This window comes from Nothoprocta perdicaria, unplaced genomic scaffold, assembly GCF_003342845.1.
Source record: "Nothoprocta perdicaria isolate Ctin4 unplaced genomic scaffold, notPer1 scaffold_44, whole genome shotgun sequence".
Lineage (NCBI taxonomy): Eukaryota > Metazoa > Chordata > Aves > Tinamiformes > Tinamidae > Nothoprocta > Nothoprocta perdicaria.
Window position 1 is genome coordinate 4,073,658 of NW_020455688.1, and position 19,718 is coordinate 4,093,375.

The following is a 19,718-nucleotide window of genomic DNA, read 5'->3' on the forward strand; positions in this document are numbered from 1 at the left end:
ACTTCCTCCAGATGGCCAAGCAYTGAATTGCATCCCATGACAAACGCCTGTTTACTGTTAGATGTTTCCTCTTGCAGCCTCTTCAAGTTTGAGCACTGCCATTCTCGTCGTCTTTTTGAAAGACAAAGACTTTTACACCACCTGAATACCTACGCTGCTGATCTCCAAAGGGTGAGGAAAAATGACTTTCTAGATGCTATCAAATGCTATTGCTTAGGACAGTATTTCTTCCTGTAYATGACGTTTTCTTCCTGTAGTGAGGCTGTATCTCAGTGTCAGTCAGTCAACGTTTGCAATGTAGATGAGATTGCTGGATGAGTAAGAGATATAAGTCACTTAAAAATCAGATTTGTCACAGTGAATTACGCAGTCAGGCCATATTTATATCAGCAACATAATACATTACAGGGCAATACATGACCTTACAGCCTCCCTCTTCCACAAGCAGGAACACTCTTTTGTTCTTGTTAAAAATGAGATGCTAAACATCAGACGTACAGGGTAATGATGGGAAATGATCACATTATTCAACTCACATCCAAAGGAGCAAAACAGAAATCAGATCCATGACAGACAAGAGGTTTGCCTTGCTTCACAGTGTCGCAGAGGAAGTATTTTAGAACCATAGAACATTTTCTAAACACTAGAATTTTGTTTTGTATTCAGGTTATCTCCCATCACCAAATCATTACACCTGTTCTTAGTCACATGTTGTAGGATATGTTATAGACATTGGCATCTGAGTTAGTCATCTTCAATTCCTTTTACGGTTAGTCATGCAAAGTAAGCGCTTCTAGGTGACTTATTTAAACATCTACAGTGCAATRGTATGAATTGCATCCAAGAAATGCCATTTTCTCTTGAATTACTGTAAAAGGAGACAGGAAGATTACCATAGATATTGTAGACGTATACTTGGTTTCATGAATTCCCTGGTCCTATAAATTTGTGAACAGAGAGTTCTCGTATTTCTGGTAAGCATTTTTGTAATAGAGCAGGCTTGTCTCATACAGTATATTTTTTCATTGTTTAGTCTTGAATCTATCACACAGGATGGGCCTCCACATTTTCTTTAATGAGACTATTTCAGAGACTAACAAACATTAAGAAAATGCATTAAGAAAAAAACCTGATTATTCTGAATTATTTTTGATATCCAGAATTTTTTGCTCATAAGCTTAAACCTTCAYTTGTGCTGTATCATCTCATTAWAACATCTGRAATTTCTTTGATGACACTGACAACATTCTAAATTTTCTAGTATTGACTTGGTTACCTTTTCTAGTATTGGTTACCTTTTTTACCTTTTTCTTGGTTACCTTTCTAGTATTATCTTGGTTGCCTTTTTTGCAGTGAAAGAAATATGTTCTTTTTCTCTTCCGTGCATTATCTAAGAAGAACAAACCAACCCCTCCAGCAACACAAGGCTAAGACTCACTGAACAAGTTATACATTTGCACATAGCATTTGGTGTTAGCTGAGCCATGGTAACTGTCTGTGTCTCATGTCTGGCCTGGAAAAATCGTGCAAGAGAGCGTAATTTTACACTGCTTTTTAGTGAGGGTTGAGCTAAGCTCCTGTTTGCAACAGTGATATGTAAGTAACCACAGCTCAATTAATGAAGAGTACCTTATTAACTTACTATGTTTTGCTTATGAATCTAAGCTCTTAGAAGAAATTCTATTGACTGAGCAGAATTATATCCGAGGCTCAAGTGTGTTGCTGCTTCAGGATATTTTTCTTTTGCTACTGTCCAGCTGTAATATCTGTTTTGCTGCCTGTAATCACTCAGGCTTGTTCAGCATACTGGATTTCACACTCCACTTCTCTCTGTAGATTGGTGTTCTGAACTATTTTCCTTAGAGGGGGATTAACTTGCATTTTTCAAAATAAAAATCCRTCTTTTGAGGTAACATTATCACTTCTAATCCTCTTTATACTCTTTATTGCTATGCAGTTCTCTTCCTTTACCTGTCAACATCTTAAAAAAAAAAGGCTGTTTACCTCAGTCTTCTATACTTTTAACGGGTGTAAAACAAAAGCAGGTTTAACTAATATAACATCTCTGCGACACAACTTCACATATTGCAATGACACCAATTGACCTTTTCTCATCACTCGTAACTACTCTTCATTCCAGATTCTGCCTCCTATAAATGACTCTTTTACATACAATCATGAAAAATACTTTTTGACTCTCTMTATTTACAGATATTTGAATCACATGATGTTTATTATTTCTGCTTCTTAAGAAAATATTACTAGATTTGGTTTGTTCTAAGGCTTTGTAGTTTTTATGATGATAAACATAAACACTGAAGATTTACTTCTAAACCTCTACTCTTCAAAAGGAAAGTGTTAAGTATTTTTGTATAGGATTTTTAAAAAATATCATTCAGTGACATGTAAATGACTTCAGAGGAACTATGACCTTTAATTAAAGATACTGAACCTTATTTCCTATTTCAGGTAGCTGTATGTTGTGATGAATGTTCATCACAAACTGCTGAAGAAAATGTTTGACTAAAACATTAAAAGCTATGAAGTTACTGATCACAGTTGGAGTATTATGACTTTCTGTCATTATTGATTCCTTGTAGATTACTCTTGACTCTCTGCACCATATATTCAGGCTTGCTATGTCAAGTTCCTCAGAAAAACTAAATTGTAAGAAGCTATTTTTTAAAACAAGAGGAAAATAGACTATGGATTTCTGCTCTCCAGAAAGAAGGAAAGAAACAACAACAACAAACACTGCATCACACTYAACAAAGTGAAAGAAAAGGGGGAGGTAAAATGGCTTATCAAAACCAGTAATCTTGTAAAGAGCTGACAGACTGCTCTGATTTTGATCCACCTTAATTATTCAATATAGTCAGTTATATCTTAATCTTGCAACTGAGTTGGAACTGTATGAATTTGCTACAAATATCATACAAACTGTTCAGAGTAAAAAGGCCCATCAATACTCTACTTGGTTTTACTCTTAAACAGAATTGGGACTTTTGACACTCAAAACACACACAAAAAAAAGAATATATGATRAACTGTTACATTTTGCCTAATATACTTAATTGCAGACCCGCTTTTTCAGAAGTTAATAGTGTCACCTCCCAAAACAAAAAAACAATCTCCCATCTAGTACACAAGGCTGTAGCGAGCATATGCAGGACTTATGSTTTAGAACCTTTTACACACATTTTCGTAATTGTACAGACTTTCCAAACTTACCTCCTCTATGGATAATCAAAGAAGTTTCACTTCCAACAGGACATTCTTTAAGTATATCCACTACTTCTGCATGGCTCAGGTTCTGTACATTCTGCTGGTTGATCTCAACAATGAGGTCACCTTCACACAAACCAGGACATCCCTGAATGTCTAGAATTTGCTTCACCCTCTGTCCTGTAGGACTGTCTGCTATAGTGAAGCCAAAGCCCTGGGCCCCTTTCACAATGGTTAAGGTCATGAGTTCAGCTTGTGTGGCCCCAGAAGAAGCCATTGATACATTATCATCATGGGCAGGTGGTGGGAATGTGCTATCAAGCTGACTATCTGCTGGAATGGAGTGCAAGGAGTGTGGTGGTCGATCTGTTACGTCTGGAACAGACTGAGAAGTCCTAGAAATGTATTCCAAATAAGTTTCATAGTTATGTCTTCCATTTACCACTACCGGAGGCCTCTCCATTACTGCAAGGGGTGGCACCATGCTGTTGGCAGGATCTTCAGGATCAAAGGGCAAAGGGTATCCACGACATAGCACCAAGTTGACACTCTGACCAATAGGAACAGACTGGAAGAGTTTCACTACATCTGCGTGGGTATGTCCAAGGACACAAACTTCATTAATATAGACAATGACATCACCTAGAAAGAGAAGAAAACACAATATGAGATGACTTCAGTAACTGTAGGCTCAGAAAGGAAGCATTTTTATGAGACTAGGCAAAGGGACCGTTACTGTACTAAAAAATAAAATAAATTAGAACAATATTCAGACTCATACAGTGAGAGAAAAAAAAAGAAAGTCTGCCTACAAATAGCATAGAGGAAGACAGGGTAGCATTGTTTGATTACTGTGGAAACTTGTAGAAATTAAGCTGGATCCAGAAATACACCTTTTATTAACATTTCTTCCCTATTTCTCTTACTCCTTTCAGTGTAGCCCAGCCAGGGTCTTTTTTAAGCCATAAACTCAAGAATCAGTGATTAGAAATGTAAGCCTGTATATACATGTGCATGAGAAAGTAGTTCTTGCATTAAAGTTGTTGACAGTTCTCTATGAAACGTTAGTTTTTGCCATCAGACACACAAATACTGCAGTCATTTCCTATACTAGGCATGAACTAAACTGTGTTTTGCATATGATAGAGGCATTTAGTGGTATTTTTTGGTATACATAATGGTTGAAGTGCAAAGGTAGGGCAAATTTTGTATGCTGGGATAATAACTTTTATCAGCCCTACTGGCAAAGCTGGAGAAATTTTGACATATGTCTGAAAGCCTTTCCAGAACTTTCAGATTAACGGTTTGGTCACCTTCAAAATCTTGTCTCGTGAATAGTACAGCGTTAACAATCACAACATGGATGAGGAAAAAAATCAGTCAATGTGCTATTTATGGGTCTCCATATTGCAGCAATCAGCTKCTGCTAATTAGAAGTTCTGAAATATGTTCATTTTTGATAATAGAATGGATCTATATACTTGCAATCTTAAATATTTTATGGCAATGTTATAATGCATATTAAAATGAATAACCACTATAAGCAATATCTAGAATTACTTGAGGACTTATAATCAATTTCCCCTTGTTAATAATACAACTTGCATCTTCCTAGCATAGGAGAAAGCTGTTTAGTATTTTGTAAGTGAAGAATTTCTTAATATTCTACCATTAATTAGGCAGAAACATCAGTTATCTGTACAATGTACAGAGTACTCTGTAATGTGTCCACATGGCGCACAGTTCAATAATTGACTTATTATAACATAATGTCTTTTAGTGATATTTCAAAATTCAATAATACGGTAAGATTGATTTAGGAAACAGGAGGTGGTTTGTGTGGGAGGAACTGCTTCAAGTGTATTTATGAAATTATGTATTCCAAGTACTTCAATCAAAAGATCAGGCAAATTGAAGCAAAGGCCAAGGCTGTTCCTAGGTGCAAATGAAATGGCTGGTTTTCACACTATTAGGCTAACAAACAGCCTCTCAGAGCTAATACATGTGCACAAGCTGTCATTCGTACAARGATCTAGGGAGATAGAACACAGATTAGATCATTGTTATTAATTTTCAGCCATATTCAAAATCCAGCAGAAAAGTCTGTGTTGTTTCTCATGGGTTTTTGATCAAGCTCTTAGTATCCGTACCTATGTTCTTAAAATAATTCTATGGAAAATGTGATCCAGCAAGGGGCATATACTTAAAATTCTGCATGTGTGTATGTTGCAAGAACTTTACATCTAACAAAATGTAAATTGAACCATCTAATTACTGTTTGCTAATACTAACTATAGAATCGCCCATGTTTTTAAAATAAAAATGACTGAATTATTATCACATCTTAAAGGATATTGTAGCATAAGATACCTACTGCATGATAATACTGAACTACTAAATATACCTGCTGAGAAAGCAGGTATTCCATTTCTTTTAACAGGAAGATTAAATTAACCACTAAAATGTATTGAGAAATGTAACCTGRAGAGGGGTTCATGCACATAAAAGCCACAGTTACTGACTGGAAGAGGGCTGTACATTTAAAATTGACCTTTTTATTGTGGGCTTTAAAATAATTTTATCTGATTGATAGTATGCAGCAGCCAAAGTGAACTAAAGAGAGCTGCTGGGAAATATAACACCCAGCTGCCCCCGTGCTCAGAAATCCTTACAATTGTGCTTGCTGATATGTGAGAACACTGAAAAACCCACTAAAATACATCTGTACATAGAAAATCTCAGCCATTTGCTGAAAATCTCTGCAAAGCTGACAGTAACAGATCCTCCATTCAGGCACGTGCCTGTAGGATCTGAGATTTGGCCATAGAGTGATGGAAATGTGATCCGGTAGTAAGTAAAAGAGACTAAAGTGAAATCAGAAAGTATTTTTTTTGGCATTTGGGCATGCAAACTGGAATTAGATGGGCCCAAATTTTCTTCTTGGGTAGGCCTAAGCAGCAGGTATGCATCAGCTGTTCAGCACCCCTTGAAGTCAGCAATTCCACAGAGATTAAGTGTCAGCTCAGGCTGAAATTTGTCCCCGTCACTGGGACGCCTGACAGATGAGGCAGGATAACTGTTTGCATCCCAGCCTGGACCTTTGCTTTTTCCACCAGGCCAGCAGAAGAGTTCAGCACGGACACAGGACTGTAGCTTTACATAAGCATCACATCTGTTGAGTAAGCAGGTGCCATTTTTATACAATCACTTTTTTAGAATAGAGCCCATTTTAATTCTCTCCTGAACCAATGCACATGGCTAATTAAAACGCTGTCTATTCAAAATTTTTGTGCTTAACCAGCATGTATCATGTAATTACTCCCAGCCAGATGTGGATTAGTAGAAGGGACTATTTACATTGCRTTTGTGTTTTGCGTGTACTGGTAGAAGCTATTTAAATAGAGGCATTTAACTTTTCTGGAGAGGAATAAAATACATTCCATGAAAATCTAARGACTCTGATTATGACAAACATGAAACAGTGCAGATTAAAAGCAATGGGAAAGGAATACTTAAACAAATGTTGCTCRTAAGAAGCCTAAAGAAAGCAGATCCTCTCCTTGGCTGGACAGTATTTCACTTCTTCAGGCATATGAAAGCAGATCATTGCTGCTAAAAACTGTCTATTTACGAGACGTAACTGCTCAAAAGATAAATAATTTGGAGGTAAAATCACAGAGAAAGAMAAAGATTCAGATCTCAAGGCAGCCTGTTATTTACAAATTATATAAGCCTGTCCCATCTAGGCTTTGTTAGCAGGAGCTRCTTTTGCATCCTGAAAAACCCAGTGCGAGGGAATTGCGTGACAAGACATCAAGKGCTGTGAGGAGCGAGATAAAAACGTGTGCCGCGTTAGCAGCGCTTTTTGGGATCGCTTTGAAATGCGCCGCTGCGTGCTGAGGCGCAAGCAGGGACGCCACTGTCTTTTTCTTCAGGAAAAGCAGGTCAGCATTTACAGCGCGTTTGCTTCTGTATGCAGAGCGTTTATTTCTGAGCGCGGCGTTTGGGCAGGTAGCGGCTCTTGGCAGGGCCTCCCATGGCGGCCTGCGGGGCAGAGCCCAAGGCGAGCGCGGAGCAGGCCGCATCGCTGTCCGGGTGGCCGGGCAGCTTGCTCCCCATGGAGGGGAGGATGTTGGCAGCGCTGCACACGGCCAYGGCCACGGCCCATTCCTGACCCAAACGGCTGGGCAGGGAGCGGGGCGGCGTGAGGAGCCAGGCGGAGGTTTGTGACGGGGCAGCAGCGCGGCCACACGCGCCCTCCTCGCCACGCCAAGTATCCATTTAACAGGATTTATCCGTTTAAATGGGATTAGGCGATCACTCTTCTTTCTGGTGACCTGAAATGGCTTGTAGGGCCCTTTGTTTAAAATTGCTAACACTGTGAGGACAACGTATAACGAGGCATGTACTGAAATGGTGGTTTTTTTGCACAGAGTCACAGAATGGTTGAGATTGGAAGAGACCTTTGGAGATCATCTAGTCCAACTCACAAAAGTAAAGCACTTACATACTTAAAACTGCAGAAAGAGAGATGAATAGGAATAGTCTGCATTTTAATCTATAGAGGTAGAACTTTCGTTTTGATTTTAGAGATATTACTCTTTCTGAGAACACTCCTGCCACTGAAGTGGATCCTACTATCAGAAATGGGTCAGATTTATCCCTCTGACAGCTATTTACCAAGGCCACAACTTTCCACATTGGCTCCTCACCCCTGTGGTCAGCTACACAGCTCCATCAACGAGGACAGCATGCGCCTTTCGCTCATTTTGCTGTCAGCAAATGCTTTAACTTAGCTATAGGATCAAAAAGTTTTGGTTTGCCCAGGTTTGCTGTTTCCATTGCCCAGGCCCAGTTGCCTAAGCTCAATGGAAGCTTCTGATCTACAGAACTGCTGAAAACCAGGGTTCCAGAAAACCTTACTTCTGCCAGCTGAAACGCACTGCACCTTCACTCATTGACTCATCTTAGTTATTAGAGCATCTACTGCCTTCATAAACCAGAAATTCAGAATAGCTCTAAGTGTGTCTGTGTTTTTGAATATATATTTATATGTACCTATACACAGACTCCTAAATCCTGTTCCACATTTAAAGACRCTCAACTAGATTTGCAATGTCAGCAACCTGAAACCATCAGGTATAAGCCATATGTTTCCAGAGATGTCAGGTTAATGCTTTTATATAAAACTAAACACAGGAAGTATGTTACCTATAGCAGCACAATTCAAATATATCAGAGCAGTGAAATAATTCCCAGCTAAATATGTGGTATTTTACAAATAMTCCAGTACATACAAATACCTCAGTGTACACCAAAGTGTCATCTTTAATTAACARTTCATTAAGAAATATCTTACGTAAATGCAAGGAACACGGAACAATTCTTGCTCAGAGCTTTTACTGAGGCTGTTCAACCTTTTGATCATGCTTGTCTCATGTATTGCCTCCTTCTTTTTTCTTGCCTCATGATATAGTGAAATAATAAACAGAAAACTTACCAGTACTTCTAATATSATTTCTATACAGAAACAGCTAATCAGTAGCTTTTTTTATGCTTGTACAGCTATAGGGTTTGCTTTAAAACCGTGTTGCAAAGAGAAAGAATAGAGTTGCTTATGGTTCTCTGAGGGTTTACTGTATTTTTTCATGTTAATAGAGGGTAATCCATTATCAAACTGACCTTCCTTCCAAGCAAACGTTATCTTAATATCTCAAGAGCCTATTTCACTGCCAAGTACTCATTTTCAAGGGCAGTATATTTTTATTCTTTGCAAAACAATTTAATGCCTTCTCCACTGAATAATTTATCTTTTCTTTTCAAACTCTTCCCTGAGTACTACTCTGATTCTAAGCAACAAAATTCATCTTGCATTGTATTTTGATGGTGGAATAGTGGGGCAAAATCATTAAGAAAAGCCCCGTCAAATCCCTTCTTTAAAACTCAACTACTTTAAAAGACAGTGGTTAGGCAAAAGTCACTTTTTTGCTATTATTGTGGCACGCATAAGAGCTCAATTCTACTTTTATGAGGATTATCCAATATCCCAACAGCTATTCTGCTTTCTTATTTGTCTCATTCRTCTTGTTTTCTTTTCTTTTTTTCCTGTTTTAGTTTATAAGCTTTCTGAGACAAAGACTAAAACTCTGAGTACTTGTTTGCAGACTGCGGCCAAGTAGAGTCATAATTTGTTTGTGACTGCTCTTTTCTACTGCAGTAAATATTTAAACAATAACAATACAACACTTCAGGGCGAGCATTTTATCATTTTCCAGTGCAATGTGGGGCTTCAGCTTAATGTTGCGATCCTAACCCTTGTAATGATCTAAGCTGCATTATGGATATACCAATTACAGCTCAGTAGTGAAATTTCAGATTTTATATATAAAGGGAGCATTAATACTCTATTATGTATAACAACAGGCCGTATCTTCCCTTCAGTAAAGAATTAATTTTCTGGCTGCTTGAATTTCTTAATTTGTTAATTAGATAATGAGCAAAGTAAATTAAAATGGCTTATTGCAAATGTCTGTGATCCCCTATCAGACTTCTGTATTGGCGCAGATCGAAGGAGCAGCTCCTCAGAAACCTTGTCATCTCCTCTTGCTCTCGGGGAGAAGGATCCCATGGGTCATCCATTAGTGGGAAAGCCCTACTCGAAACAGTCATTATATGTAGGATCCAGACTGCTTTCCACTACAGTCGCTACCACTTATCCTCACTTGCTCCTATGCAATGTTTCTATCCTCCTTGTGACAGAGTAGAGGCTACCATGTCTCCTCAGAGGATATAGATTTCATTTCCATTAGCAACTGAAGGCAAGTGGACCCATCCAATGGAGAGCTATACTGACAGAAGGGGATGTGTAGAATATCTCTCCTGAGCGTGTTTTATGCACAACTTACTCTCACCTGGTGAGCCTGTGAGAAAAGGTGGGAAGAGGACAGCAATTTCATTAACTGCTTTCTAGGAAGCACCCATTGCCCCAGGAAGCGCAGCAGGGAGGGTAAAACCAGGGTGGGTGCATGTGAAACAGCTTTGGGAGAGAGATGGGAATGTGTGTGAACCACAGGATACAGGAGTGGAAGGATTTGGGGATGTGAATGCCAACAGTGCAAYGCTGAGGAAAGCAGAAAGGACTTTGGTGCCCGCGTTGCTCTGTTTGTCTCTGTTTTTTAAAAGCATCAGTAAACCAGCTTAGCTGCCTGGCACGTCCAAGAACCCCCTCCTGCTTCAGGCAGGCATAAAATCCCTACAATATCATGACAAATCTTGCTCCAAAAATTACTGTTTTAAAAATAGATGGTAGTTCTTATGAAAACTGCTTTTGTTCTCTTTGCTTCTTATGACAGTTCAAGTATGAAATTGTTAATTATTGAAGCTTGTATGCACACATTGCTCACATACATGCCCCGCCAGAAAGCAATTTCCAGAGAAAACTGCAGTAAGATGTCAACTGTATATATGAGTGATTTTTAGAAATACAATGACATAGTCATTTGTTCTAAAATAAGCATCACAATCCCAAGAAAACCAGCTAAGGTTAAACTGAAAATCAGAAACAATCCCAGGTTCAAAAATGGAAGCAGGTCTCCTGGTCCATTTTAACTCTTTCTGCATTTAGCAAAATCAAGAAATTACAAACTCATAAAAAGAAACCTAAAAGTTTGTCYGCGTGAGTCACTCCAATCAACTCTGGGTGTGCTGACACCAACGAGGGAGAAATCACTATAAATAATAGTGTCCTATCAGCAAAGTTAAGCACAAGTGAATTGTGAATTCTGGATTTACTTAGCTTTAAATGTTTTGATTTCATAGGGTTTACAAYGTGTATTTACATAGCAAGGAGAATGTGTATCTGTTCAAGGAACAATAAACAAATCTAAAATACAGTCAGGTTTCAYGATAATTATAAACCATGTGTTAAAATATAACTACATAATATCATAATTCTATTATTCCTCTATTTTTATACTAGTAATACATTCTATTATATTATGTTCAAGGTTAATATTTAAAAGAACAAATCACAGCACTTCCAAACTGGGATCATTTAGCTTTGCTCAGCAAGGAATGAGGATCCTAAAGTTATTTAGCCTTGACAAATTTTACCTACAGAGAGATGAACTGAAAAAGTCTAAAATCCTACTGAAATGTTGTCAAGACCAGAGTTAAGAAATAAATGGAACTACTTTTAAATATGAAGAAACTCTAAACTGTTCTATTGTTTTTTTTTTCCCACTGAGAATGAAACCATCCGTTCTTTTCACCAGCATTCCAAAAATATRTATATTATTACCTCACATGAGAGAAATATGGTAAAAATACTGCCAGCAGTATCGTGGCAGGGCATATTCTGATCAGCCCGTGGCGGGGGAGGTTTCTGTACTGAGCCAGTCTGATATCAGCCTGTTAACACCGCATTAGTGCAGTTACTAATGGTACATCTATGAAGGGGTCAAGGTGCCTGCGATGACAAATATCAAATTCATTTCAACTTGCTTATGCGATGCCTTCTGATGAAGATCAGGAATGAAGAGGACAGTAAATTTGGTATCTGTGGTACCATATTCTTTTTCTTTCTAATACTTTATCAGTCTCCACAATTTACAGCAGTGACTTGCAGTCCAAATGCTGAATGCCTGTAAACACTCCTAGTAGAATCATCTAAAGATACCTGTATTAGAGCTATGCATATTTTCACATTTATTCAAGTATTCTTTAAAAAGAGTAATGATTTAGAAGAAGAATAAATGGTCTTTCAAGATTAAACTGGAGAGTATGTTTTGGATTATGAGGCAATACTACATATATATAGCAAACATAAATGTTTCTCTAGTACAGTGTTGCTGCATAAACCATTATGGATTTAAGTAACATAAAAATTAAAAAAAAAAAGGTAGACTAGCAGTAATATAGGGAAAAACGCTGTGATGCACAGAAAGTGCAGAATAAATCCTTCTGCTTTCAGTGGCTACTGCCCCACACTCTTGCCAAGGAAACTGAAAGGCATTAAATACATGCCACACTCCTTCCTTTCTCCTTGAATTTATTAATAATTGYGTCCTAGCATTAAAAATCTATGAAAATCATTGTAATTACAAATGCATATAACAGATGTGCTGTTCCTTCAGTGGAATGCAGTCAGATTTTATTTTGGATTCCAATTAAATATTGTCCCAAGTTGGTTGTTACCCACTCCCAACATTTCTTTCACTGGAGGAATTTATCCCCTCTGCAGACTAGGAAAAGAACCAGAACAAATGCACTTGTCTGTATGTTGTCTTATTGTTAGAGGGTGTGTGCAAAAACAAAGCTGTTTAAGATGACTAATAATACGTTCTTTTTCTTCACTTGCACATATAGGATTCATTTGGGAAGGATGCTCTGGAGGCATAACAAAGAATTAGGATACCTAAGACCCAGATGTGCTCGGATACCAACGAGACGTAAAAGAGATTAAAAGCTGTCTTCATTAAAAGAGAAATTACTTACGTGAGGATTCTGCAATTTCCTCAAATCCCTCACTCTTCCAAATTAAAAAAAACAGACGTGCTGCCTAATTCAAACACAGAAATACAAAGCGCACACCCACCTAATGGCAAATGAATACTGTTGCATCAAGTTGACTGGAATGTAAATAGGTGAAAAGAAGAAGAAATAAAAGATAAATTAGCTTGAAGTGATTTCTCTTTTCCATCTAGGCTCCCTTATATGACATCTATTTATAGCCCAGAAAAGGAAAATCACAAATCTGGAAAATAATGGATTCAAGGCAGTCTGTGTATATATCCGATGTGCCTGCACTTTGCAAACAGGYTCTGATACGGCCATTACCTAGATAATACCTTGTATTTTATCCACTGCCTCAGGACCTTTGTGCTGGTCCCTTGGCTTTACAGCTCTTCCCTGGCACTTGAGCTGGATTCCGGCTGTGTGACAGCGAGCAAGCGCCACGGGGGTCGTGGTGCCCATTCCCTTGTCAGCGCCACTCCAGCTCCTGTTTGGTGGAAGGGCCAATTTGGGGAAAGACTGGCTTTTTCTGGCACTCCAAGATGAAAGATGATCAGGACAAAAGTAAGAGGGGAATAAAATGAATCCTAACATATGAAAAGTGAGGCTCCATTCACAATCAGATGYACTTTTTCATGGGAAAGACAAATCCATAACCCTGGGACCAGACTGACCCTCTCCACAAAAGTGCCAGCTCCACAGCATGGAGCTTTTCAGTGAAAAATCTGCGACAATATTTGATATGATGAAACAATATTGTATTTCTTCTACCCTCCCCAACAAAGGTCTARTTCTTAGAAAGAAGTGCCATTTTTCTGAAATTAACTGCATTTTTATATAGATACATTCATGTTTATTTTAAACACACACACAGACACACACATATATATATGTGTGTAAAGATATATGTACAGAGATAGACAGAAAGATATGCATTCTAAACACACCTACACACAGCCGTACACATATAAACACTTCATAATGAACTTTCAGCCTTTGGTGAAATTATAACATTCATAACCAATTTTATACCACTACTTATTGAATACTTTTTAAATCCAGTTACCTGTACTATCTATAATATAATATGTATAATAAATCCAGTTAGATGTACTATCTATACTGTCATTTTAAAACGCGTTATCTCTAACAGACTACGACTGGAAAAAATACTACATATCTGGAAGTGTCCTGTGACGCTGAACTGAATTGTTCGGGTGAAACTCTTGCTGACACCATGCCCTTGAAAACGATWGTGCAGGATGATGCTGTCAAACACACAAAACCGAAAAAAAGGTGAATTCCCTGCATGTGTCTCCGAGCAGTGATGCCCGCACGGCGAGGGGAGGCTCTGTGGTTCCTGATGCTGCTGCCGCTGCTGCAGCCCCTCGAAGGGGCGAGCGGGGCGGCTCGGCGGCTCTGGCCGCAGCCCCGAGGCACTTTGCACAGTGATGCCAGCGGTCCTCRGCATGCTCACGGCAACAGAAACGACACTCTCAGAGGGAACATCATCTCTTCAGTGCTTCTGAAAATTTTAGCAGCGACTGCTAAAGTTGTGGTAGATACACATAGCATTTTGGTAAAATAAAAGGAAATACTTGTCTTGGTTTAAAATGCCTGTGTAGTTTAGGATGTGATGCTGCACGACGACTCTGTTTCACAAGATGAAGTTTTTAAGACTTTCTGTTATTCTCAGTGATTGTTATAATGACACTAAATTCATTCAAACTGATATGATACTGTGGAATATAGTAAGACAGTAAATTACAGTGGAGAAAATGCCTTGAACCTATCAAGAAAAGGTATTTAATACCTCTAAGAAGTTAATGTTGCTTTTGCATCATTGTAATCACAGTATGTCTGTAATGTTCACGAGATAAGAGTTTCCTGATTACAAAACAGAAAGAGTGTCACTGAAATGGATCATTAACAAAATGTCACCTTTTAGACGTTTGTCATCTTTACCAAAATATGGCTGGTACAGAGAAAAATAACTATTCTTTCTTCTCACTCTTGGATTTGCTGAGTAATCATCCTTACATTTTTCTAAGAAAGCAAAAAGCCAGCAAATAAAGGAAATGAAATAGAGCTAAGGGAACTGGAGTCTCCAGGTACTTAGGAAATAATGTAAATATATTTGTTGCTCAACCTCATGCATAAGCAATAGCCTAAGGCATTGTCCTAGTCAAAGTCAATATGCTGGCAGCATTTATATTTAGCTGTGCAAATAACTGTTCATTTTGACTTTTTAATCAAAATGGCAGTTTGGGGGGAAAAAAAGTAAAAACAGAAGTAAACCAAGAATTTGGAAAAAAGATTTTAAATATGCTAATTTTAGGCCATTTTGGTAAAAGGAGAAAAATTGTCTTTTAAACAAGAGTTGAAATATTTGCTTTTTCAATGAAAATATTTTTTTCATGATGCCTTTCCTTTTTTCTTCTCTTAAATAGGAATATTCATATTGAATGAATGTATGGACAAAATGTTTTGATCTTGGGGAATTTCCACTTTGACTACTACTAAAAACTTCAAGAAAAACCTCTTTCAGTTCTGTTTAAAGTTTTTCAGCTATAAATATACCTATACATACACTCAGCAAACATATATGCTGCTTTACAGCTTGAAGAACATTATATTATTTCTGTAAATTTAAAAAACAAAATTTTTATTTGCCAAAATAAATTTATTTATTATTTTGGGAAAAATAATATATTTATATATGAAAAATATTACGTATATAAAGCTACATAAAAGCTATATATTTTAAGCTCCTGCAAAGCAGCTTTGTTATTCTTGTGACAAATTGAACATTTGCAAGTTCACAGTCCTGCATTTAGAACTGAACACTTTCCTGAAAGATACTGGCTGAAATACAGTGTAATTTAAAATAAAAACCCATCATCTCAGCACCTTGGCTGTAATAGTACTTTTGACATAAAGAATAGTTCAAGTATAATCCTTATTACCCTTATTTCTCAAAACAATTCAGAACTGTTTCATTAAATAAGTGGAAAGTGCACTAGCAACGATTGAATCTCTTATGTAACAGCTGACTGCATCTCCTTTGGATGGAACCAGCGATGCAATCAAGTATGGCCTAAAAACGCCCCTCTGCCCGACACACAGAAAATAATTGGGACGAAACAGGCTGCCAAAAACAATCTACCAAAAAAAAACTGGGAAGCTTTTCTGAATKCCGAGCAGCGCTGCTGCCACTCTAACCTATCCAGAAAATCACCGGAGGAAAAAAAGAAAGCAGTTTTCATTTGTCTTGTCTGTGTTGAAAGAAAAACTCCTCAGAATAAAACAACCTCCTTAAATGAACTAAGCAAACATGAACAAACAGATCRTGTGCGTTGTGGAACGCGACAGCATCGCATGGGCTTTGTGCTCAATTTTCTGCAGAAACCTACCTCAAAAGCTGCTGGCGAGCTAACCATGAGGCCCAGCTTTGGTTGGGTGGTTGGGTGGGCACCCCTGGTTACAGGTGACCACTCACGGGGCCTGGGTGGCCACCACCCACAGCATGTGGCCTGCTGTCACCCCTGGAGAGCCTGGGGACAGCCTGGGGGTGCCTGAGCCCTGGTGACCGACGGGGGGACCTGTAACCTTGTAACGTGTTAGCGATGGTTTGTGACTAACGCTGCTCCTTGGGCAGGTGCTTCGTGGACACATGACACACACAGTTCAGCCCTTGTTCCTCTCAAGAAATGAGAAAGCCCTATGAGAAAGTCCTAGCACTGGTTTTATACCCTAGCTGACRTTCCCAGCACAAAGCCACCCATCCCTCCTGTGCTCTTTCGCCAGCTCCCGGAGTTACTGTCCCCTTCCCAGTGCGGCCCTGCCAGGTGTTTCAGGAGCAATGGATTCACAGGGTCAGTGGCACGAGCTCAGGCCAGAAATCACCAGCTGCTGAAAGCTTTTGCTCATAGCAACTAGTTGCTTTGTGGTTGCACACATGGAAGAGGAAAGATGATGAAGAGCAGAGTAACAGCACAGCACAGCATGGTTCATGGCTCACTATGCATATTCTCAAAAACATGACCTATCAAGAAAAAAGGAGAGGTGTGCAATATTATTACCTTCCTTTCCCTCAGCAGCACCACAGGTGATGCACAGTACGCTAAAGTCTTAGTAAATATTGTGTGCTGTGATGCTGATGCTAATCGAGACGAAGTTAGTGCAACACGCAGAATATGAATTTCCTTTCATGAGGAGCTGAAGTAGAACGTAACACACCAACAGGAGCAGACGTGCTGGTGTTAAAGACCTGCACTCACATCACTGGTGTCCAAATGCACATGCAGAGCTCCCTTCCTGTTCCCTTTYGGTACCTGGTCCTGCCCTCTGCCACACATGCACACACACATACAGCCACACACTTGCGCGCTGGCCACCCCTGAGGATAAAACACTCTTTTCTCCCTTCCCTGCAGAAGGAAAACAAATCCACACATCTCCAGCTCCAGCAAAACCAGACGGTGCTCCCTGGTCCAGCACGAAGCCCTGGAGAGGAGCCCCTCTCCCTCCCCTGAGCACAGCCAGCTCCCCAGACCACGATGGAGCCTGGGCAGAAGCTCTGAGCCCCGGGTGCCCGCAGGGAGTTGCAGCCCATACTCACAGTCCGCGCGTCCYTACTGACGTGGGTGGCATCAGGGCAGCGAGGTCTTCCCGGAGCTGGGCTCCTCAGAGCCCTTGTCCCTCGGGCCGCCGGGGAGAGGAGACACAACCTCCTGCCACAGCTGCCCGTGGAGGAGACCGGGAGCAGGCGGCAGGTTCTGCCCTGGCAGCTCCCTGCTCCCGCGCGCACTGCGCATATGGCAGCAGCGTCGCAGCTCTAGCTCCATTTACCCTCCACCTCCATTGCGCTAGCTCAGAATAAATACTGCACTTCTGCGACTGCTGACGAGGGAGGAGGCAGAGAGGCTGGCTGAAATTTTCCAGGGACTTCTCACTTCATCAGGATTAACTTCATGCCCGCCCACTAGCTTGAGAAGTGCCGCTTATGTTATTGAGAAATTTTTGTAACAGCTTTTCAAACAAACAAGCCATTTTTTAAAATGTCAGAACCATCAGTTACAAAGAGGCAGTTACATAAGCGCTGAAATAAACCTTGCTATTCTTGCAAAGGCTACATGAACAGCTAAAGAGGGTCAGAGGAAGGGTCCATCTGCTCCAGGATCCTGGTTCAGGCAAGAGACAATGCAAGATATGCTTCAGGATTAGCTAAAGGTTCACAAAGCATCCAGAATACAATTTATATGCCTAAGAATGCTTTCTCTTTGCTAAGGCCACCATGGCTGTTTTTACTTTATGCCATGCATCAAATGAGAAACTTAGTATACCGCCTGCTAAAAACCTGATCTACCATGTGGCTGAGCATGGGTTTCTGTTTGGATCATAACTGGTTCCATCGCAACTGGATATACACAGCAACCTGCCTAAATACTTTTTTAAGCTGAGCTCTATCAGGTTTCTCTTCACCTGATAAATACTTATATTAGTTATGATAGGATTTGCTAATGGCAGCAATTACTCTATTCTGTGAAGTTCCAAAATGACTATTCCTCCTTTTGGTTGGAGAAGTAAAGATACAGGGAAGGCAGTAATTTGTTCAAGTAAAACATGTGCTAAGTGGCTACAGTGGTATCTCTTGGTCTAAATATAGTGGAGAAATTGTCTTTTTAAAGTGATTACTTAACTGATTCTGAAAATTTTAAAGAGCTTTTATTCCTGTTTTGAGACTTCTGCTAAAAAAAAGTTACAGGTAAATGAAGAGCTACATTTGGAACACTCAGATTTTGATTTAGGTGGAAATTCTGTTTGGTTGCACAAATGTAGAGGCAGAGAGAAAATCATACTTTGTTGACCTTTACTACAAAGTGAAAAAAAAAAGAAACTGAACCAAACATTTGCATTTTGTTTTGATAAATGAATCTGTAGTGAAGTTTTATATACAAGAATGAGAACTTTAGAAGTGTATCAAAGGCAGAATGGCTGGTGATACTGCAAWGTTTCTAGATTAGTAATCTTGATATTGCAATACGAAGCTCCCACTTTCCTTGTCCTCTCCTTATATACAAAGAGGATCCTTGTCCCCTCCCAGATCATTCTTCTTGTTAAGCAATATCATTCTTTCTTGAATGAAATGATACATGAGATGATGATAGCCTTTACTTTCAATATATATTTTTATCTGTTCATACAAATAGTCAAATCTTGACAGATAGATGTTAATTACATCTGATARGAGAAAAGTTATTTCTGCAACTGTGGCATCTTTGGCAGTCACGGAGGTCACTGCACTCTGCTTACTCAACTGGCAACTTGCAAAACTTGCAAAACTTGTCCTAATAAATGAAAGGCTTATGACAATATATTCATCATCCACTAACCTATGTTAAACATCCTAACTTAGGAACCTACAGCTTTAGTATGATGACATTTAGAGGGCAGGATGAATTTGTGGGTGCTTCTGAGGCTTATTTCCTCACACATTAGTTCTATGTCTTTATTTTGTATGCTAAAATACGTAGAACAGTTTTAATATCCCGATCTATCCATTTGATAGTTGTGGACATTTCCTTCATGGAATCTGATCTGAAATTATACCTAGGAATATACAMCTACAGATTTTCTTCTACAGCAACACAGAATAGAAAACAATGTATTCAGTAAGATTGTCTGTTGCTAAAATGTTGTTTCATGCAAACCAAGCACAGAACGCTTGAAAGAGAAGATGCACATAGTTGAACAGTTCACATCCAAATGCTAACCCTATTTTTCACTTTTAGTGCCCTAAGTTTTACTTTGCCATGTTTCTTGAGTTGTGTATGATCTCATTCTCTGCTAAAGATACTACATCTTTGAGCACTCCCTTTATTCTTGTTTCAGGGGCCTAGACACATGATTTAGGTTAAACAGAGTATACATCTTTTATATACAATTTGTGTATTATTTAACCATAAGAAACAGAATTCT

At 39.0% G+C, this 19,718-nt stretch overlaps 1 protein-coding gene across 5 annotated transcripts in view; it reads right to left on the reverse strand.

The window, feature by feature from the left end:
- The window catches only part of MAGI2 (membrane associated guanylate kinase, WW and PDZ domain containing 2), a 674,980-nt gene that overhangs the window by 104,678 nt on the left and 550,584 nt on the right, over positions 1 to 19,718 (reverse strand). For all 5 annotated transcript variants that reach the window (XM_026046375.1, XM_026046373.1, XM_026046374.1 and 2 more), the window contains exon 10: positions 3,232 to 3,867. In XM_026046375.1, the coding sequence (XP_025902160.1) occupies positions 3,232 to 3,867 (636 nt within the window). The remainder of the gene's footprint in view (positions 1 to 3,231; positions 3,868 to 19,718) is intronic.